Source organism: Ursus americanus, chromosome X, assembly GCF_024610735.1.
Source record: "Ursus americanus isolate L20-20 chromosome X, mUrsAme1.1.p, whole genome shotgun sequence".
Classification (NCBI taxonomy): Eukaryota; Metazoa; Chordata; class Mammalia; order Carnivora; family Ursidae; genus Ursus; species Ursus americanus.
In genome coordinates, this window is record NC_142164.1 from 20,386,609 (window position 1) to 20,404,723 (window position 18,115).

Here is an 18,115-nt window from a genome sequence, read left to right on the forward strand (position 1 = left end):
TGTATAAAAATACCTTCTCCCCATCCTTGCCAACACTGGGTATTTTTATTCTTTTTAATATTTGTTAATATAGTAGTAGGTAACAGTATCTTTGTGTTGATTTTTATGTCTTTGTTAGTGAATTTGAATGTTTTCATTTCATAATTTTTAGCCATTTTTACTTTATGAATGATTTTCTTTGTAATCTGCCAAAAAACGTGAAGAAACCTCTTTTTCACATGTGCACAAAAGGATCACATGGCATTCAGTGGAATTTGGCGGGACACTCTGTGATGTTAGAGTGTCCTCAGGCAATGCTAGTCTGGAGAAGACAGTAGGCCTAGGGAACTGGTGATTGCTCCCACTGCTTTTGGAGAAGTGGTGAGACTTTGGGGCTCAAATAATGGCTGGCAGTGATATTAACTGTCTTTACCGATCTACAGAAGCTACCAATGGTGCAGTGCCCCAGGGCCAGCGACCACCTCCTCGTATCAAGAATTTCCAGATCAACAACCAGATTGTGAAGCTGAAATACTGTTATACATGCAAGATCTTCCGGCCTCCCCGGGCCTCCCATTGCAGCATCTGTGACAACTGTGTGGGTGAGTAAAACCAAAGGGGCTTTGTCTGGGGGAAAGGCTGAGCTGAAGGAGAGGGTCAGGGTTATTTTTCTAGGGAAAAATCAGTAGGGGTGGGAAGATAGATTTACATAGGAAATAAGCTAGATTTAGTTAGGAAACTTTAGATAGGAAACAAGCTTCTGAACAACTGTAGATCAACTGTACTTCTGTAGATCAAATCATAATTTAAATATCCTTTAGTCTAAAATTTATTTTAAAAAAAACCTTTTTGGTAAATGGGGAAGTAAACTTTACCTATTTTCAAATCTGGATTTGTTTCAAGTGGAACCCACCTTTGGTAGGGGGAGGAGAACTCTAGTCCACTGGAGGGCAGCATCGGGGAAGGAAGGGATCTGTAAGAAGTAGTGTTCCCAAGAAGAAAGTTGCTAGCATTTATTGAGTTCACCCAAGAAGAAAGTTGCTAGCATTTATTGAGTTCCTACTATATCCCAGGCACTGTGCTAAGTGCTTTCCCTTTCTCTCATTTAAGACTCATAAGAACCCCATGCTTTGGGTATTATCCCCTTTTTGCAGATGAGGAGCTAGGTGAAGCACCTTTGTGCAGGTTCATATAATTAACATGAGATGAAACTGGAGCAGGTCTGATTCCAAAACTGTCATTTCATCTTTCTCTGCCGAGGCTGCAAGGGTGGCGGGTATGCATAATACATGAGTCTGTGCTTCTATCTGCATATATGTGGCTTAGTTGTAATCACTGCCTAGTGTGTGCTGATCCCTGGGAAAACTCAGCAACAGGCAGTAAATATGTCTGTTGATAGGCATATATGTGCCACTACTTTCCTTACCAATAAGCATACTTCTTTTTTTAAAATGTTTTTTATTATATTATGTTAGTCACCATACAGTACATCCCTGGTTTCTTTTTTTTTTTTTAATGATTTTTTATTATATTATGTTAGTCACCATACAGTACATCCCTGGTTTCTGATGTAAAGTTCGATGATTCATTAGTCGCGTATAACACCCAGTGCACCATGCAATACGTGCCCTCCTTACTACCCATCACCAGTCTATCCCATTCCCACACCCCCTCCCATCTGAAGCCCTCAGTTTGTTTCTCAGAGTCCTACTTCTTTTTTTTAAAGATTTTATTTTTTTATTTGAGAGAGAGAGAGTATGTGCACATGCCTGCAGGGCAGGGGGATGAGGGGAGGGGCAGAGGGGAGGGAGAGGGGTAAACAGACTCTGCACTGAGCGCAGAGCCCAACACAGGGCTTGGGGCTTGATCCCAGGACCCTGAGATCATGACCTGAGCCAAAACCAAGAGTCAGACACTTAACTGACTGAGCCACCCGGGCGCCCCAAGCATACTTCTAGCACTCTTTGTATATGCCATGGAACATGCCTGAGTGAGTACACTGCTTTCTTCTTATTAGCCAATTCTTTAGGCAAATGTTGGGAAGATAAAGCTTACTTTATATGGTAAAAATCTGTATGTAGATAGGACTTTCATATATTGAAACTTGTTTTAAATTAGCTAGGAAACTTGATATTTCAAGAAGGTCTTATGCGAAGGTTTTCATAAAGAATTCCCTCTCCTTATTAATATTCTTAAATATAAAGAACTCATGCAATTTGATTTTTAAAAAGAAGCACTAACATTCCAGTAGAAATATGGACAGTTCATAAAACAGGAAATGTCATTAACTAGTTAACATGAAAAAGGGTCATCCCTACTAAAAATCAAAAAAATAAAAATTAAAACAGGATCTTTTAAAATCTAGAACATTAGCAAATAAAACCTGATAATGCTTAGACCTACCCTGACAGGAGTGTAAATTGCAACAAACTTTTTGGAAGAGAAACTAGTGAGATTCATAAAAGCTTTAAAACATGTATACCCTTTTTTAAAAAAAGATTTTATTTATTTATTTGACAGAGAGAGAGACAGCCAGTGAGAGAGGGAACACAAGCAGGGGGAGTGGGAGAGGAAGAAGCAGGCTCCCAGCGGAGAAGCCTGATGTGGGGCTTGATCCCAGAATGCCGGGATCACGCCCTGAGCCGAAGGCAGACGCTTAACGACTGAGCCACCCAGGTGCCCCTAAAACATGTATACCCTTTGATGTGAGTGATTCCCTTTCTAGGGATCTATCCTAAGAAAATAATCAGGGATGTGGTAAAAGATTTAGGTATGGAAATATTTACCTCAGGATTATTATATTGATGAAAAATTGGATAAACCTAATTGTCTGCCTGTGGATAAGTGGTCAAATAAATTGTGGGACCTTCATGCAACAGACTTATGGGAAAAGCTCAAATCAGAAAGCTAAATGAAATAAAATAGGATCTAGGCTACATTTATAGTGTGATCTCAGTTACACATTTGAAAAAAATTTAAGTATATGTAAAGATATACACAAGGAAATACACCAGAATGCTTATGCTTGTGATTTATTATCTATAGGTTGTGGAATTATGTGTGATTTTGTTTCCTTCATTTTTCTTTTTTCTTTTTTTCAAGTTTTCTATGATGAGCATGTATTAATTATATTATCAGGAAAAATACGATTTAAAATACAGTAGGGGAACGTGGGTGGCTCAGTCAGTTAAGCGTCCAACTCTTGATTTCAGTTCAGGTCATGATCTCAGGGTCGTGAGGTCAAGCCCTCTGTTGGGCTCCACACTCAGCATGGAGTCTGCTTGAGATTCTCTCTCTTCCTCTCCCTCTGCCCCTCTCTCCGCTCACTCTCTCTCTCTCTAAAGTGAATACATAAAATCTTTAAAAAATACAGTAAAAATATATTTGTATAAATCTACAGTTTCCAGTGTTTGAATATGGCACATTTGCTTAAAGTGAGGCCGTATCTGTAATTCTTGATCCAGATATTACCCTAACCACTTGGACGTGTCTTCTCTACATCTTCTTTTCCTTTGCTGAAAAGATATATTGTAGCCATTTAACCAGGAGATGTACCATTCTTACAGTCTTAATTTTGACCAGTACATAGCTCATTTTTTTTAAATGGTGTATTTTATTCTTTGTGCTTTTTTATTCATTAAAATAATACATGTTCATTGTAGAAAATACGGGAAGTACAGAAAGTATAAATAAAACTTAATCCCAAATTTGCTCTCCATTTTGCTGTATCTCCTTTCACTGTCACTTTTTTGTGAAATTAGATCACACGTGATAGAGTTTTTAATCCTGCCTTTGTTACTTAACATTATATCCTAAGTATTTTACTACATTTTTTTTAAAGATTTTATTTATTTATTCAACAGAGATAGAGACAGCCAGCGAGAGAGGGAACACAAGCAGGGGGAGTGGGAGAGGAAGAAGCAGGCTCCTAGCGGAGGAGCCTGACGTGGGGCTCGATCCCGTAACGCCGGGATCACGCCCTGAGCCGAAGGCAGACGCTTAACCGCTGTGCCACCCAGGCACCCCGTATTTTACTACATTTTTAATAAATGTTTTTTGAATATATTATTTTAATGACTGCATAGTCCATCATATGGCTATATTCTAGTTTATTTAGGCATTTTCCTATAATTAAATATTATTTACCATTCCATTTTATTCATTATTATTACACTGCAATCAAGATGATTAAATTTAAGGATGTGGAGAAATTGGAACCTTCATATACTGCTGGTGGGAATATAAAATGGTGCAGCCACTGTGGAAAACAGTTTGGCAGTTCCTCAAAAAGTTAAATGTGGAATTATAATATGACCTAGCAATTCCACTCCTGGGTGTTTATGTGTGTGTGTGTGTGTGTGTGTGCGTGCGTGCGCGCGTGCGTACGCATGTGTACCTAAAGTAGTCTGCTCAGGCTACTATAACAAAATACCACAGACTGGGGAGCTTAAACAAAAGAAATACATTTTTTTAAACAGTTCTGGAGGTTAGAAGTCCAAGATCAGGGTGTTGGCAGGATTCTGGTGAGGTCTCTGTCTCTGGCTTGCAGGTGGCCACCTTCTTGCTATGTTCATATGGCCTGTTTTCTGTGCTCATGCACTCCTGGTGTCTCATCTTCTTCCTATAAGGATACCAGTCTGACAGGTTTAGGACCCTGCCCTTATGACCTCATTTAACTTTAGTTACCTCCTTAGAAGCCATGTCTCCAAATACAGTCACATTGGGGGTTAGAGCTTCAACATATAAATTGGGGGGGGGGACACAGTTCTGTCCATAACAATATCAAAAAATTGAATAATAGATACTCAAACACTTTTGTACATCAGTAATCCAAGTGTCCATCAACAGATGAATGGATAAACAAATATGGTATATCTGTACAATGGAATGTTACTCAGCCATAAAGAGGAATGAAGTGCTGATATATGCTACAATTGGATGAATCTTGAAAACATTATGCTAAGTGAAAGAAGCCAGGCAGAAAAGGTCAAATATTGTACGATTCCACTTATATGAAATATCTAGAATAGGCATAGAGACAGAAAAATTAGAGGTTGTCAGGGTCTGGGGGAAGGGAAAAATGGAGAGTTACTGTTTAATAGGTACAGAGCTTCTCTTTGGGGGTGTTGAAAATTTTTGGAAATAGTTAAGTGGTGATGGTTGCACAACATTGTGAATGCAATTAATGCCACAAAATTGTACACTTAAAATGAATAAATTGGCAAATTGCATGTTATATATTTTGCCACAATAAAAAATCTAATAAAAAATTACTGAACTTAAATTTCTGTACACATCTCTATTTCCTTATGAGAAATTACTGAAAATGGATTTATTTTGCCAAAGGGATGTGAGCCTTATTATGGCTGTTGATACACACTGCCAAATTGCTTTTCAGAAAGGCTCTCTCAATTTATACTTCCACAAAGAGTGTATTAAGTGTCCATTTTATGCTATTCTCACCAGCTCTGGATATCATTTTTTTATATTCTTATTTTGATAGGCAAAAATTGTCTTATTTTGTACTGGTATTGCACTGAATTATTAGTGAATCTGAAAACATTTAAATATATGTTTATGTGGAATTTGTTAACTGTTTTTGCCCTTTGAGTATTTTCTTGAAGGAGTATTTGTATTTTGTTATTGATTTGTAAGGATTTCTCATATACTAAGGTACAAAGTTTATATATATTTCCATCGTTTTTTTCCTGTTTAATATTCTTTTATAGTATTTTTAACATATATAAAATATTTTTTAAGGTTTATGGAGTCAAATATATTTTTCTTTAACATCTGTGTTTTCTTCCATTACTTTTATGCTTACTTAGAAAATCCTTGTCTATACAGTGGATAATTGTTCATCATTTTTTAAGACTTATTCATTTATTTATTTTAGAGAGAGGTAGAGAGCAGGAGCAGGAGGGGCAGAGGGAGGGAATCTCAAGCAGACTCCATGCTGAGTGCGGAACCTGACTTGAGGCTCGACCTCAGGACCCTGAGATTATGACCTGAGCTAAAAGCAAGAGTTGGCTGCTCAACTGGCTGTGCCACGCAAGCGCCCCCCATCTATTCTCTATAGTTATTTTATGGTTACATTTTGGTTTTACATTTATTTTTTAATTTTTTTAGAGAGGTAGAGAGAAGGGAGGAAGAGGGGCAGAGGGAGAGGGAGAGAGAAAATCTTAAGCAGGCTCCACACCCAGCTCAGAGCCCAATGTGGGACTGGATTTCACAATCCTGAGATCATGACCTGAGTGGAAATCAAGAGTCAGGCACTTAACTGACTGAGCCACCTAGGGTCTCCTGTAGTTTTATCATTTTTTAAAAAAAACTAGAGGTAAGAAAAACCACACTGCTCATTTTTCAAAATTTCCTTGGCTATTTTCATCTACTTATTCTTCCTAAACTTAGTAAGTCCACCTAAGATTTTTCTTCAGAAAAGCAAAGTCTCTGTTGTCAACTGGCAATGAGGCAGCTCACTTGAGCCCTCAGTGCCTTAGCTTCTTCAACTGTAATGTGAGGAAAAGAATATCTTCTTTTGCTTGACTTCCAGGTCGATTGTGGGGATCAAATGAGATGACTGAAAACATTGAAAAAGTGAAAAATAGAAACCAGTGTTTTTTACAGTTGAAATCGGCAGTGATCCTGGGGGTCTCTAAATTAGGTACTATGTGGATGGCATGTTGTGCTTTGTTTTGGAGGCTTTGGCACTAGACTCTCTTTTTCTCCCACAGAGCGCTTCGACCATCACTGCCCCTGGGTGGGGAACTGTGTTGGAAAGAGGAACTACCGCTACTTCTACCTCTTTATCCTATCTCTCTCCCTCCTCACGATCTATGTCTTCGCCTTCAACATTGTCTATGTGGCTCTCAGTGAGTATGCAGGGCAGTGTCTGTTGGTGAAGGGTGGGAGAAGACTTAAGGAAAGCTGAGGGTAGTGGTCAGGTTTCTTGGTGGGACGTCACCATTGCAAAGACACCCCAGGACCAATTAGAAATGAATACTACTCTCTGCTCTCAAGCAGAACTCCAAACCTCAGCTCACATCAATCCGTATTACTGAGCATGTTGGCCTTATCATTGGTCTTCTGCTGAAGACTGAGGCTCTGATTACTGCTCTGTACCCACAGTAGTGGGCATTTCTGAGGTGATTCCAAAGATTGAGGATGTATTTTGGCTCTGCATCCTTTCTTCTTCTGCCTTGTAAGACCTGCTGTGTGCCAGGTGGTAGAAGGGGTTACACTAGAGAGATGCCTTTCAGTAGCTTATGGTCTACTTTGGGAGACAGAAAATATACACCCACATGTGTGATTGTGTGTGTGCACACAGACACAGGTGCACACACACATACACCCCAAATCACCCTAATGGCAGTTGGGGTGTGGCATTAAATGAGGCTTCTTGATCAAGAGATGAGTTCTCAGCTGGGTTTTGAACAAGGGAGGGACATGGATTTGTGAGGAGAGAGGGTTTTTCTTGGATATTGCTGATTTCTTTCATCTATGAATGAATATTCCCCATCCATGCCCATAGTTGGGGGCTTAGGAAAAGGGAGGGGAGCAGGAAGCTTGGCTCCTGCCAGACTCTGTAGTCCAGTGCCAGGTCCCACAGTGAAAATGTAAACTCTTTAATGAGGATACTACCAGCTTGTAGGTGAGAGTCCCTTGTCTGAGTGAGGGCTTAATCTCTTGCCAACTTGTGACAAGGGATAGGGAGGGAAGGAAATGAGTGGGTACTAGGATAAGTGTGCATTTTTTACTAAAGTCATTGATTTTTCTTTCTACTTGTCCTCCCAATTTAACAGAATCCTTGAAAATTGGCTTCCTGGAGACGTTGAAAGAAACTCCTGGAACATATCCTCCCCTGGCAGTATGTCCCTGTGACGCCCTCTTAAACTAGTTTTGAGTAGGCTTTCTCTCTGCATTTCTCCCACCATCTCATTTTTTAGATGTTAGAGAGTGCCAAAATCTAAAATTAAAAAAAAATGTAGTTTTAATGGTAGCAACCAGAATGGAAGATGGCCAGGGCTTAAAGGGAAGTCTTTCCCTCACCCCTTTCTCCACTGCCTCCCTCCCAAGTCCTTCTGATCCCGGGCTCAGCCTTGCCTCCTCTAGTGGACTGTGTTTGTTTCAGTACACCTCTTATGTCACTTGACCAAAGTCCTCCCTTTCTGTTACAGCTCAGGCTTATTTTGTACAATAGTTGCATTTCTGAAAAGGAGGTTCAGATGGGATTTCTGTAAGTCACGTTCTGTTTTTCCCATCAATTTTTCATTTATAAAGTTTATTTTTTGATGGATTTTCCACTGGCAGTGATGGCCAACATTATTTAGCTTTGGCCCTCTTCTAAACGTTCCCTTCAAAGAGCTAATGATGAATAAACAAACACTTAAAAACACCAGAAATGTTAGAGAGATTCTCATGGTGAATAAATAGGAGTCTTTTACCTTTCATATATCCAACGAGTTTAGAATTCATCTGTTGTTATATATGGATACTTGTCCATTTGTGATATATGTTCTGAGAGGTAAAGATGATGTGATTGGTGTCTTGAGTATGGGCTGAGGCATTGAGTCCCCTGGTGTAGCTTCTTCAATATTCCTTAGCATCACCTCACTGTTCTAGAAGTGCTCATTTGCTTCTTCACACTCTGGTCCGTCGTGGGACTGACTGGATTTCACACTTTCCTCGTGGCTCTCAACCAGACAACCAATGAAGACGTGAGTCAATTTTCCCTTTTCCTCGTCACATATTCTTCCTCTCTCCAAAGCCTGTTCTCTCATTACCTGCTCAAGAACTGAGTTTCCAGGTCTTGGGAGGTCGAGGCAGACAGAAACCTGGTGTGGGAGATTGTTCAATCCAATGTGTGGAAGTGAAAGCACACTGCTTTGTTTGGAGCTGAGTGCCTGTCAAGAATTGGGAAGAAGAGGTTCAGTGGTTGAGTGGGTACAAGGTCTTCAGCTGTTCGTAGGTCCTTAAAGGCTAGTTAGTGCCTCTGGATTTGGAATGGAGAGGGACAGTTGCACTGAATAAATCCCTGCTTTTTAAAACTTACCAATGAATCCATGTTCATTGTAGAAAATCAGAAAATAGTGATGAGTAAAACATAGCAAATAAGTCCCTGTAACTTTACCTCCTGGATGTCACCATGGTTGTTTTTTTTTTTTTAAGTTTTTATCCAAGTTCACCATTGTTAATGGTATGATTTGTAGTCTTCCAGACTTATTCTCCTGTTTAGATGAATATTTATTTTGTATTTTATTTTTATTTATTTTTACTTTTTTATTTTTTAGATTTTATTTTATTTATTTATTTGTCAGAGAGCGCACACAAGCAGGGGGAGCTGCAGAGGCAGAGGGAGAAGCAGGCTCTCTGCTGAGCAAGGACCACCCCCCCCAATGCGGGACTCGATCCCAGGATCCTGGGATCATGACCTGAGCCGAAGGCAGATGCTTAACCAACTGAGCCACCCAGGCGCCTCTATATTCTGTATTTTTAATTTAAAATAATACATACTGTTCAGCTTCTGATTTTTCACTCGATTGTGAACATTTTTCTGTGGCTATGCGGGTATTTCTTTTTTCCCTGTTGTGGTAAAATATACATAATATAAAATGTACTGTCTTAGCCATGTTTAAATGTAGAATTCAGTGGCAGGAAGTACATTCATGTTGTTGTGCTACTGTCACCACCATCCATCTGCAGAGCTTTTCATCTTTCCATGCTGCAGGTATTTCTGCAACATAATTTCTACTATAAGCCTTGGCTTTTATCTTGCAGATCAAAGGCTCATGGACAGGGAAGAATCGTGTCCAGAATCCCTATAGCCATGGCAACATTGTAAAGAACTGCTGTGAAGTGCTGTGTGGCCCGTTGCCCCCCAGGTACTCAGAGGACTAGAAGATTCTGGGATTCTTCAAACTGATCCTATTACCTGGCCTGATGCATTCTTTTTTTTTATTATTAGAGAGAGAGAGAGTGCCAACAAGAGTGGCGTGGGAGAGGGGCAGAGGGAGAGGTAGAGAGAGAGAATCCTGAAGCAGATTCCCCGCTGAGTGGGGAGCCTGACATGGGGCTTGATCCCAGGACCCTGAGATCATGACCTGAGCTGAAATCAAGAGTCAGACGATGCTTAACCAACTGAGCCACCCAGGCACCTATTGCATTCTTCTGTATGTGGCTTTTTGGAGTCAAATGGGTTTTCCTGGGGATTATCCCTTGGTGCCATATCTACATGGACCACAGATCACAGGCTAGTTGTTTTGAAGGGAGGACCTTTCATTCTTATTTCATTTGTTTGTTCCCTGCTTAATGTGGTATTCCTTGGTCTGTGGAAGAAGAAACTGAATGGAAGTTAGAGGCATGTGCTAGGAAACACTAGGCTGCTAAAGGGCAGGTTTATGTTTTCTCGTACACACAGTGAGGTTTTAGGGGGTGGGTGGGTGCAGGGGTGAATACAAAGTGCTTTATTAACAGTCTTCCCTTCTTCAGTGTGCTGGACCGAAGGGGTATTTTGCCACTAGAGGAAAGTGGAAGTCGACCTCCCAGTACTCAAGAGACCAGTAGCAGCCTTTTGCCACAGAGCCCAGTAAGTATACCTGACGTAATGGCTGAGTCAGTGATAGAAGTTGTAGGCTAAATTTACACCATTGGGATATAATTAGGCAATTTCATGTCCAGTTTCTGCTCTGACATTGTCTTTGGATCTTTGTGCCCTTGAGGTAGATTAAGAGCTAGTCATTCTTTGACATTCTGTGCCAGTCAGTGTGCTAGGTGCTAGGGATATATATGCTGGTAAACAAGGTGACCAATGTCCCTGCTTTCAAGAAGCTCATTGTCTAGTGGGGATGAGAGACAAGAAAACAGGCCATTGCTCAATGTTGTGAAAGTGCCTTGAGAAGGGAAGCATAAAATGCTATCAGAGCAAAGATAGGGGTCAGGGCAGTGGGCTAGAGTTAATGGAGTGGTTACCGTGGTGGAAGGGGGCTTCCTCCTTGGCACATGCAGATGTTGTGGAAAATCTCCCAGCTGTTTTGCTCAAGGATATACTTTATAAAGTATGTTCCTAAAAAGTTACTATTTGACATTTCTTTTTTTTAAAGATTTTATTTATTTATTTATTTATTTATTTATTTATTTATTTATTTATTTATTAGAGAGAGAGTGCACAAGCAGGGGGGAGGAGGAGAGGGAGAAGCAGACTCCCCACCGAGCAGGGAGCCTGACATGGGGCTTGATCCCAGGACCCTGAGATCATGACCTGAGCCGAAAGCAGATGCTTATCCGACTGAGCCACCCAGGCACCCCTTGCCATTTTTTTTATAATAGCTTTATTGAGCTGTAATTCACATATTGTAAAATCCCTATTTAAAATGTACGGGTCACTGGTTTGTAGTATGTTCACAGAGTTGTGCAATCATCACAACAATCAAGTTTAAAACATTTTTATGATCCCTCACCCCTGCACCCATCAGCAGTTACTCTTTCCTCCAAGTTCCAAGTTTCCCCCTAGGTCCCCCAATCCCATCCCTAGGCAACTATTAATCTACTTTCTTTTGCTATAGATTTTCCTCTTCTGTACATACCATATAAATGGAATCATATCATGTGTGGTCATTTATGACTGGCTTCTTTCATTTGACATGATATTTTCAAGGTTCATCCATGTTGTCTCATGTAGCAGTACTTCATTCCTTTATATGGCTGAATAATATTCCCTTATATGGATAACACCACATTTTATGTATACATTCCTCAATGGATAGCCATTTGGGTTCTTTGCATCTTTTGGTTATTATGAATAATGCAGCGATGAACTTACTGTGCAAGTTTTTGCGTAGACATATATGTATTCATTTGTCTTGGCTGTATACCCAGGAGTGAAATCACTGGGTCATATAATAACTCTATGTTTAACCTTTTGAGTATCTGGTGGACCATTTTCCAAAGTGGCTGCACCCATTTACATCCCCCACCAGGAGTGTATGAGGGTGTCAGTTTCTCCATATTCTTGGCAACACTTGTCATTATTATTTGACAGTCTGGTTCTAGCCATCCTAGTGGGCGTGAAGTGGTATCTCATTATGGTTACGATTTGCATTTCCCTAATGATGTTGAGCATCTTGTCATGAGCTTATTGGCCATTTGTATATCTTCTTTGGAGAAGTGTCTCCTCAGATCCTTTATCCATTTTTAAACTGGGCATTTTTTTTATTGTTGAGTACTAAGAGTTCTTTATATATTCTCTATGTTAGTCCCTTATCAGAGATATGATTTACAAATATTTTCTCTCATTCTGTGGGTTGTCTTTTCACTTTCTTGATGGTGTCCTTTAATTACAAAAGTTTAAATTTTGATGTAGTCCACTGTATATACTTTTTAATTTTGTTTCTTGGGCTTTTGTTGTCAGATCTAAGAAACCATTGTTTAATCCAAGGTCATGAAGACTTATGCCTCTGTTTTTTTCTAAGAGTTTTATAGTTTTAGCTCTTACGTTCAGATCTTTGATCCATTTTGAGCTAATTTGTATATATGGTGTGAGGTAGGGGGTTTAAATTCTTTCTTTTGCATGTGGATATCCAGTTGTCTCTGTACCCTTTGTTGAAAAGACTATTTTTCCTCCATTGAATTGTCTTGGCACCCTTGTCAAAAATCAATTGACTGTAAATGCAAGATTTGTTTCTGACTCTCAATCCTATTTCATTGATCAATAGATCTGTTCTTGTGCCAGTATCACACCATCTTGGTTATTATAGTCTTGTAGTAAGTTTTGAAATTAGGAAGTTTGAGTCGTACAAATTTATTCTTTATTTATTCAGTTGTTTTGGGTGTTCTGGGTCCCTTGAATTTCCATATGCGTCTTAGGATCAGCTTGTCAGTTTGCAAAGAAGCCAACTGGAATTTTGATGGGGATTGCATTGAATCTAAAGATCAATTTTTGGAGTATTGTCTTAACAAGATTAAATCTTCCGAACCATTAACATGGGCTGTCTTCACTTGTTTAGGTCTTCTTTAATTTCTTTCAACATGTTGTATTCTTCAGAGTATAAGTTTTTTAAAATTTTATTTATTTATTTAGAGCATGCACATGTGAGTGGGGGGAGGGGCAGAGGACAGGGAGAGAGAATCTGAAGCAGACTCTATGCTGAGACAGAGCTGGATGCAGGGCTTCATCTCACAACCCTGAGATCATGACCTGAGCTGAAATTGGGAGTCAGATGCTTAACCAGCTGAACACCCAGGTGCCCCTAGTATAAGATTTTTTTTTAAGTTTTATTTATTTAAGTAATCTCTATACCCATCGTGGGGCTCAGACTCATGACTGCAGATCAGGAGTCACATGCTTCTCCAACTGAGCCATCCAGGTGCCCCCAGAGTGTAAGTTTTATACTTCTTTTTTTACATTTATTCATAAGTATTTTATTCTTTTTGATGTTATTGCAAATGAAATTATTATTATTATTATTATTATTATTATTATTATTTTCCTAATTACATTTTGGATTGTACATTGGGAGTATATAGAAATTCAATTGATTTTTGTATATTGATCTTGTATCTTGAAACCTTGCTGAACTTGTTTATTCTAATAGATTTTTAGTAGAGTTGCTTTCTTTTCAAATAGAATCCTACTTTTAAAAAGTGAATGATTTCTGCAAAGTAGATAATTGTTCTCTACTTTGCCTTTCCTAAATTTTGAAGTGTAGCAAACTCTTGTTTATATATTATCATCATTTTGAATGTCATTTTTCTGATGAATCTGATCTTAAGTCATAACAGTCTAGGTTAGTGATGCTAAGTTGAACGTAGGGAAGGGTAGTATTTTAGAATCATTCAGGGGGCATTTTCCAACCACATATACCATCTGAAGATTTTGCCACCCCTCCCTGTTTGGTTTAGAATCACTGTTCTAGTGAGCTGTGTGTTAGGGGAACAAAAGATTGAGAACCACTGGGTCAGGCCTTGTTAGACAAGTATGTTATAGCATTCTGTGTAATTATTTGTGGTCCCTTTTATTATTATCGTGAATAATAATGGAAACATCTATCCACAACAGCAAAGATTAGAACTCAAACTTCAGTTTCATTCTGTTAAGAAAACTATGGTTCAGTCTTGGTTCTGAGTTTGATGTTGGTGGCTGCATGACTGTAGCATCAGTGTGGTTGATGGGTTCATAGGAAGAGTTCAGTGTCTGTGTATTATCTCCATTTGGGTTTTAAGGGAGAGCTTTGTATTGAATTTGATATGTTTCCCTTCTCAGGCCCCAACAGAACATCTGAGCCCAAATGAGATGCCGGAGGACACCAGCACTCCTGAGGAGATGCCACCCCCAGAGCCCCCAGAGCCCCCACAGGAGGTGACTGGAGCTGAGAAGTAGCCTATCTACGGAAGAGACTTTTGTTTGTGTTTAATTAGGGCTGTGAGAGATTTAAGGGGAGAAGATAAACCTGAGACAGAGAGCAAGTGAGCTGTCCCTTTTACTGTTTTCCTTGGTCTTTATTCACCCAATTGCACACTGGCATTTTCTTGCTGCAAGCTTTTTTTTAAATTTCTGGACTCAAGGCAGTCACAGAAGATGTCAGTCACCTCTGGTAACTGGACAAATGGGTCTCTTGGGCCCCAGCACTGGCTTTCCATGGCCTCAGCCACGGAGTCTCCTTGGACTCCCTTCTCTTTCCTCCAGATCCCAGCTCCCCTGCTTGGGGTCATTGGTCCAATTCTGGGGTTAAAGATTTTTGAGACTGGCTCAAATCCTCTCAAGCTACTGCATGTCATGAGTCCAGAGGCAGTCACAGAGAACCCTGGCCAGGGAATCCTAACTGGATTCTTGGGGCCTTCAGAATTGAAGAGGCTAGAAGATGCTTGGAGGATTCTCTTGGCTACAAAGTGCCAACATTGCCAGCAAATCCTTTCAGGAGCGGGGCAGGTAACTTCCACTTGTATTTATTCTTGGAGCTTCTCCTTTGTCCCCTGCCCACTCTCTAACTAAGCCCCACTCTTTTCCAGTTAGATATATGTAAGTAGTTACTGTAGCGATAACAATTCACATTTCTTGTAGACTGTCTGGAAACTTTTTAATACCTGTGCCATTCTTAGTAAGAATTTATGAGATGCCAATGGCATGGCCCCTTGCACTCTTTGTCTCATCTCTCCTCCTTTCTTGTTAGCCCCTTTTGTTTTCCTTTTGACTCCTGCTCCCACTAGGAGCGGGAATGGCAGTAATAAAAGTCTGCACTTCAGTGGTTCCTTTTCCTCAGAGGAAGCCTGAGTGCTCACTTAAACACTACCCCCTCAGACTCCCTGTGTGAGGCCTGTAGAGGCCCTGAATGCACAAATGGGGAAACCAAGGCACAGAGAGGCTCTCCTCTCCTCTCCTCTCCCCCTCTGTCCCCTCAAAAAAGAAAAAAGAAAAAAAAAAGAATAATCAGTACTTCCATTAGGCCTCGGCTGAGTGAGGAGGGAAAGCCCAGCACTGCTGCCCTCCCGGGTAAACCTACTCCAAGGCCTTGGCCCACCTCGGGCTTGGTAACCACATGGGGGCTTCCTCCAAGCCCCGCTCTTCCAGCACTTCCACCGGCAGAGTCCCAGAGCCGCTTCACCCTGGGGGTGGGCTGTGGCCCTCAGTCAGCTCTGCTCAGGACCTGCTCTATTTCAGGGAAGAAGATTTATGTATTATATGTGGCTATATTTCCTAAAGCACCTGTGTTTTTCTCTTTCTAAGCCAGGGTCCTGTCTGGATGACTTACGGGGAGGGGGGGAAGTGTAAACCAGAACTTTTAATCTATTTGAAGGTGATTAAACTGTGTCTAATGCAAACTGCCTGCCTCCTCCTTCCCCCTTCCATTTCAAGAACCACCATGAGGTTGTGAATGTCTTTGTGTGGGGGATGGGGGTGGGGGTTGAAGGGGTTGCTTGTTACTACCCATACTTCCATTTTCTAGGGGGCCCTTGAGTTGGAGAGATAAAGCTCCCAAACTCTTCACTGATCTATACCACATTCTGGGCTGAAGTTTACCTTATTCTGGGCTATTAGAAAAGGGCTTTCAAGGCAATATACAGTGTTAGCAAGATTGGGAGGGTCGGAGAGGGTTATATTTACTTAAGAGAACATGTTCTTTATTAGGATATTGTTTTTATGCAGAGGGATGCTGTTAATTGCAAATGAGTCTTGGTTATTAAAGCAGGCTCATCAGGGCCTCCTCTTGGAAATATTTTGTTAGTGATCTTTTACAAGCAATGGTATATATTTCTTTTTAAATGATCTAAAGTCAAGATTCCTGACCAATGCCTGTCTCACCCTTCCCAGTTAATTAAAATTAATGAAATTTGGGTGCTTCCAGATTTTCCTGTATGTCTTCCTATTTTCTTTGTAGCAGGGTTTGAATGTAGCAATCCTTAGGGGGAGTGGGGAGACTGGCTCTGACTGACTCAGATTCCTCTCCTATCTGCCTCTACTTTCCCATTCTTTTTCTGGATCTCTCAGGTTTGTCCTTCTAGTTAGATTTTAGTTCAAAATAAGGCCAAGCCTTGAGAGTTTGGAAGTTACTAGGTTTTTCCAGTTAACCTGACACTCAGATGCACCCCTTTTTAGTCAGTTCTCAGCCTACCCTGTCTCAGCCCATCTTTTCTCTTGGGTTAGGACAGATTTCTCTCCTCACTTAACTTAACCTCAGCCACTCTTCTGCTGACCCTGAGGTCTGTCAGAGAAGCTTTCTCTTTCTGAGGTGAAGGGTAAACCTGGAAATCCCTTATCTCTAGCATGAAATGAGTTTTTTTTTTTTAATTTCTGCTTGTTTTCATACTCCCTTCCCTCTTTCTTTTTCTTTATAAATCATCTCTATTTAAGGCCTTGGCCTGAAGATCTGTCCCGTTCATACCATGCACCGGCTGGGACTATCCCTAGTCTGAGTTACAGATCAGAGAGGAGATTGAAGAATTGGTCTTTCCCGGGGGAATAGGCCTTAAATTGTTCACTCTTTTCAATGCCTGACATTCTTTCCACCTCTCCCCTTCCTCTCCATCCCTTAAGTTTCCTATGCACCCCACTTCCCCAGGCCAGGGTGGCTGGCACGGATCCAAAACCCCTGAGGGGTGGTGGGATTTGGCTATTTGAGATTACATCTTCATGTCCATTTGGCTGCAGGGACCCTCTTTGCCCTAGTGGAGAGCATCATCTCACCCTTTGCTTTTTTTTCCCAGTGGTAGATGTGGGTTCTAATTCTATAGCAGCTAAATTCCATTCTTCCTGCCCTGCCCTTCCTGCCTTTACCCCTAAGGCCCCTTTTCCTACTGACTGAATCTCTTTACCTTGTTGGGGAAAAAAAGTATTTTGTTTTTAAGTCTATTTTCTAACTTAAATGCAATTTAATATGTAAATCTCTGCACTTTTGTGTGAGCCTACAAATGTGTATGTGTGGTAGGTTTTCACTCTCTGGTATTTCTTAATAAAGAAATCTTTCTTTTTGAGGTGAAGCCAATTAATGAAGGAGACTTGAATGATTTTAGAAATACAGGGATGTCTGTTTCTTTGTGCTTCTGCCTCACTTCTTGTGCCTAGTGTGAGGGACCAGCCCCTCCCCCACCTTTTGACCCCCTTCCTTTGAGAGAGCCCTCAACCTAGTGGGGCAGGGAGAGGGACCTGTCCTGTGTCTGGTACTCCTTCTGGGACTGCTTAGATCGGCTCAAGTGGTAACCTAGCAACCTAGCCCCCTCTCTCTCCCTATGGCCTAGCCCTGTTCGTGCTTTTCTTCCAGCTCTGTTCATTTTATACTCCTGAGGATGGGGCCAGGCTAGGGAAAATCACCAAAGGATCACGGTAAATGGTTCTAAAAAACTGGTAATTTGCCCTTGTGCCTGGTGCTAATAAAGAAGAGCAGTGCTTTTAATAATTCCAAAAGCATCTGTGTCAGTTTTAAGAATACATTCTAGGGGCGCCTGGGTGGCTTAGTCAATTGAGCATCCAACTCTTGGTTTTGGCTCAGGTCATGATCTCAGGGTCATGGGATTGAGCCCCGAGTTGGGCTGTGAGCTTGCAAGAGGTCTGCTTGAGATTCTCTTTCTCCCTCTATCCCCCCTCCAAAGCGCGCTCTCTCTCTCAAATAAATAAATAAATCTTTTAAAAAAAGAATACATTTTAGGA

The 18,115-nt window shown here is 40.7% G+C and overlaps 1 protein-coding gene across 3 annotated transcripts in view; it reads left to right on the forward strand.

Annotated features, from left to right (window-relative positions):
• The window catches only part of ZDHHC9 (zDHHC palmitoyltransferase 9), a 33,275-nt gene extending 16,960 nt beyond the window's left edge, over positions 1 to 16,315 (forward strand). For all 3 annotated transcript variants that reach the window (XM_087860130.1, XM_087860129.1, XM_087860131.1), the window contains 7 exons: positions 423 to 581; positions 6,714 to 6,851; positions 7,782 to 7,828; positions 8,592 to 8,696; positions 9,757 to 9,860; positions 10,468 to 10,564; positions 14,237 to 16,315. In XM_087860130.1, the coding sequence (XP_087716256.1) occupies positions 423 to 581; positions 6,714 to 6,851; positions 7,782 to 7,828; positions 8,592 to 8,696; positions 9,757 to 9,860; positions 10,468 to 10,564; positions 14,237 to 14,353 (767 nt within the window). In that variant the 3' untranslated portion in view covers positions 14,354 to 16,315. The remainder of the gene's footprint in view (positions 1 to 422; positions 582 to 6,713; positions 6,852 to 7,781; positions 7,829 to 8,591; positions 8,697 to 9,756; positions 9,861 to 10,467; positions 10,565 to 14,236) is intronic.
• Positions 16,316 to 18,115: the final 1,800 nt, after the last annotated feature.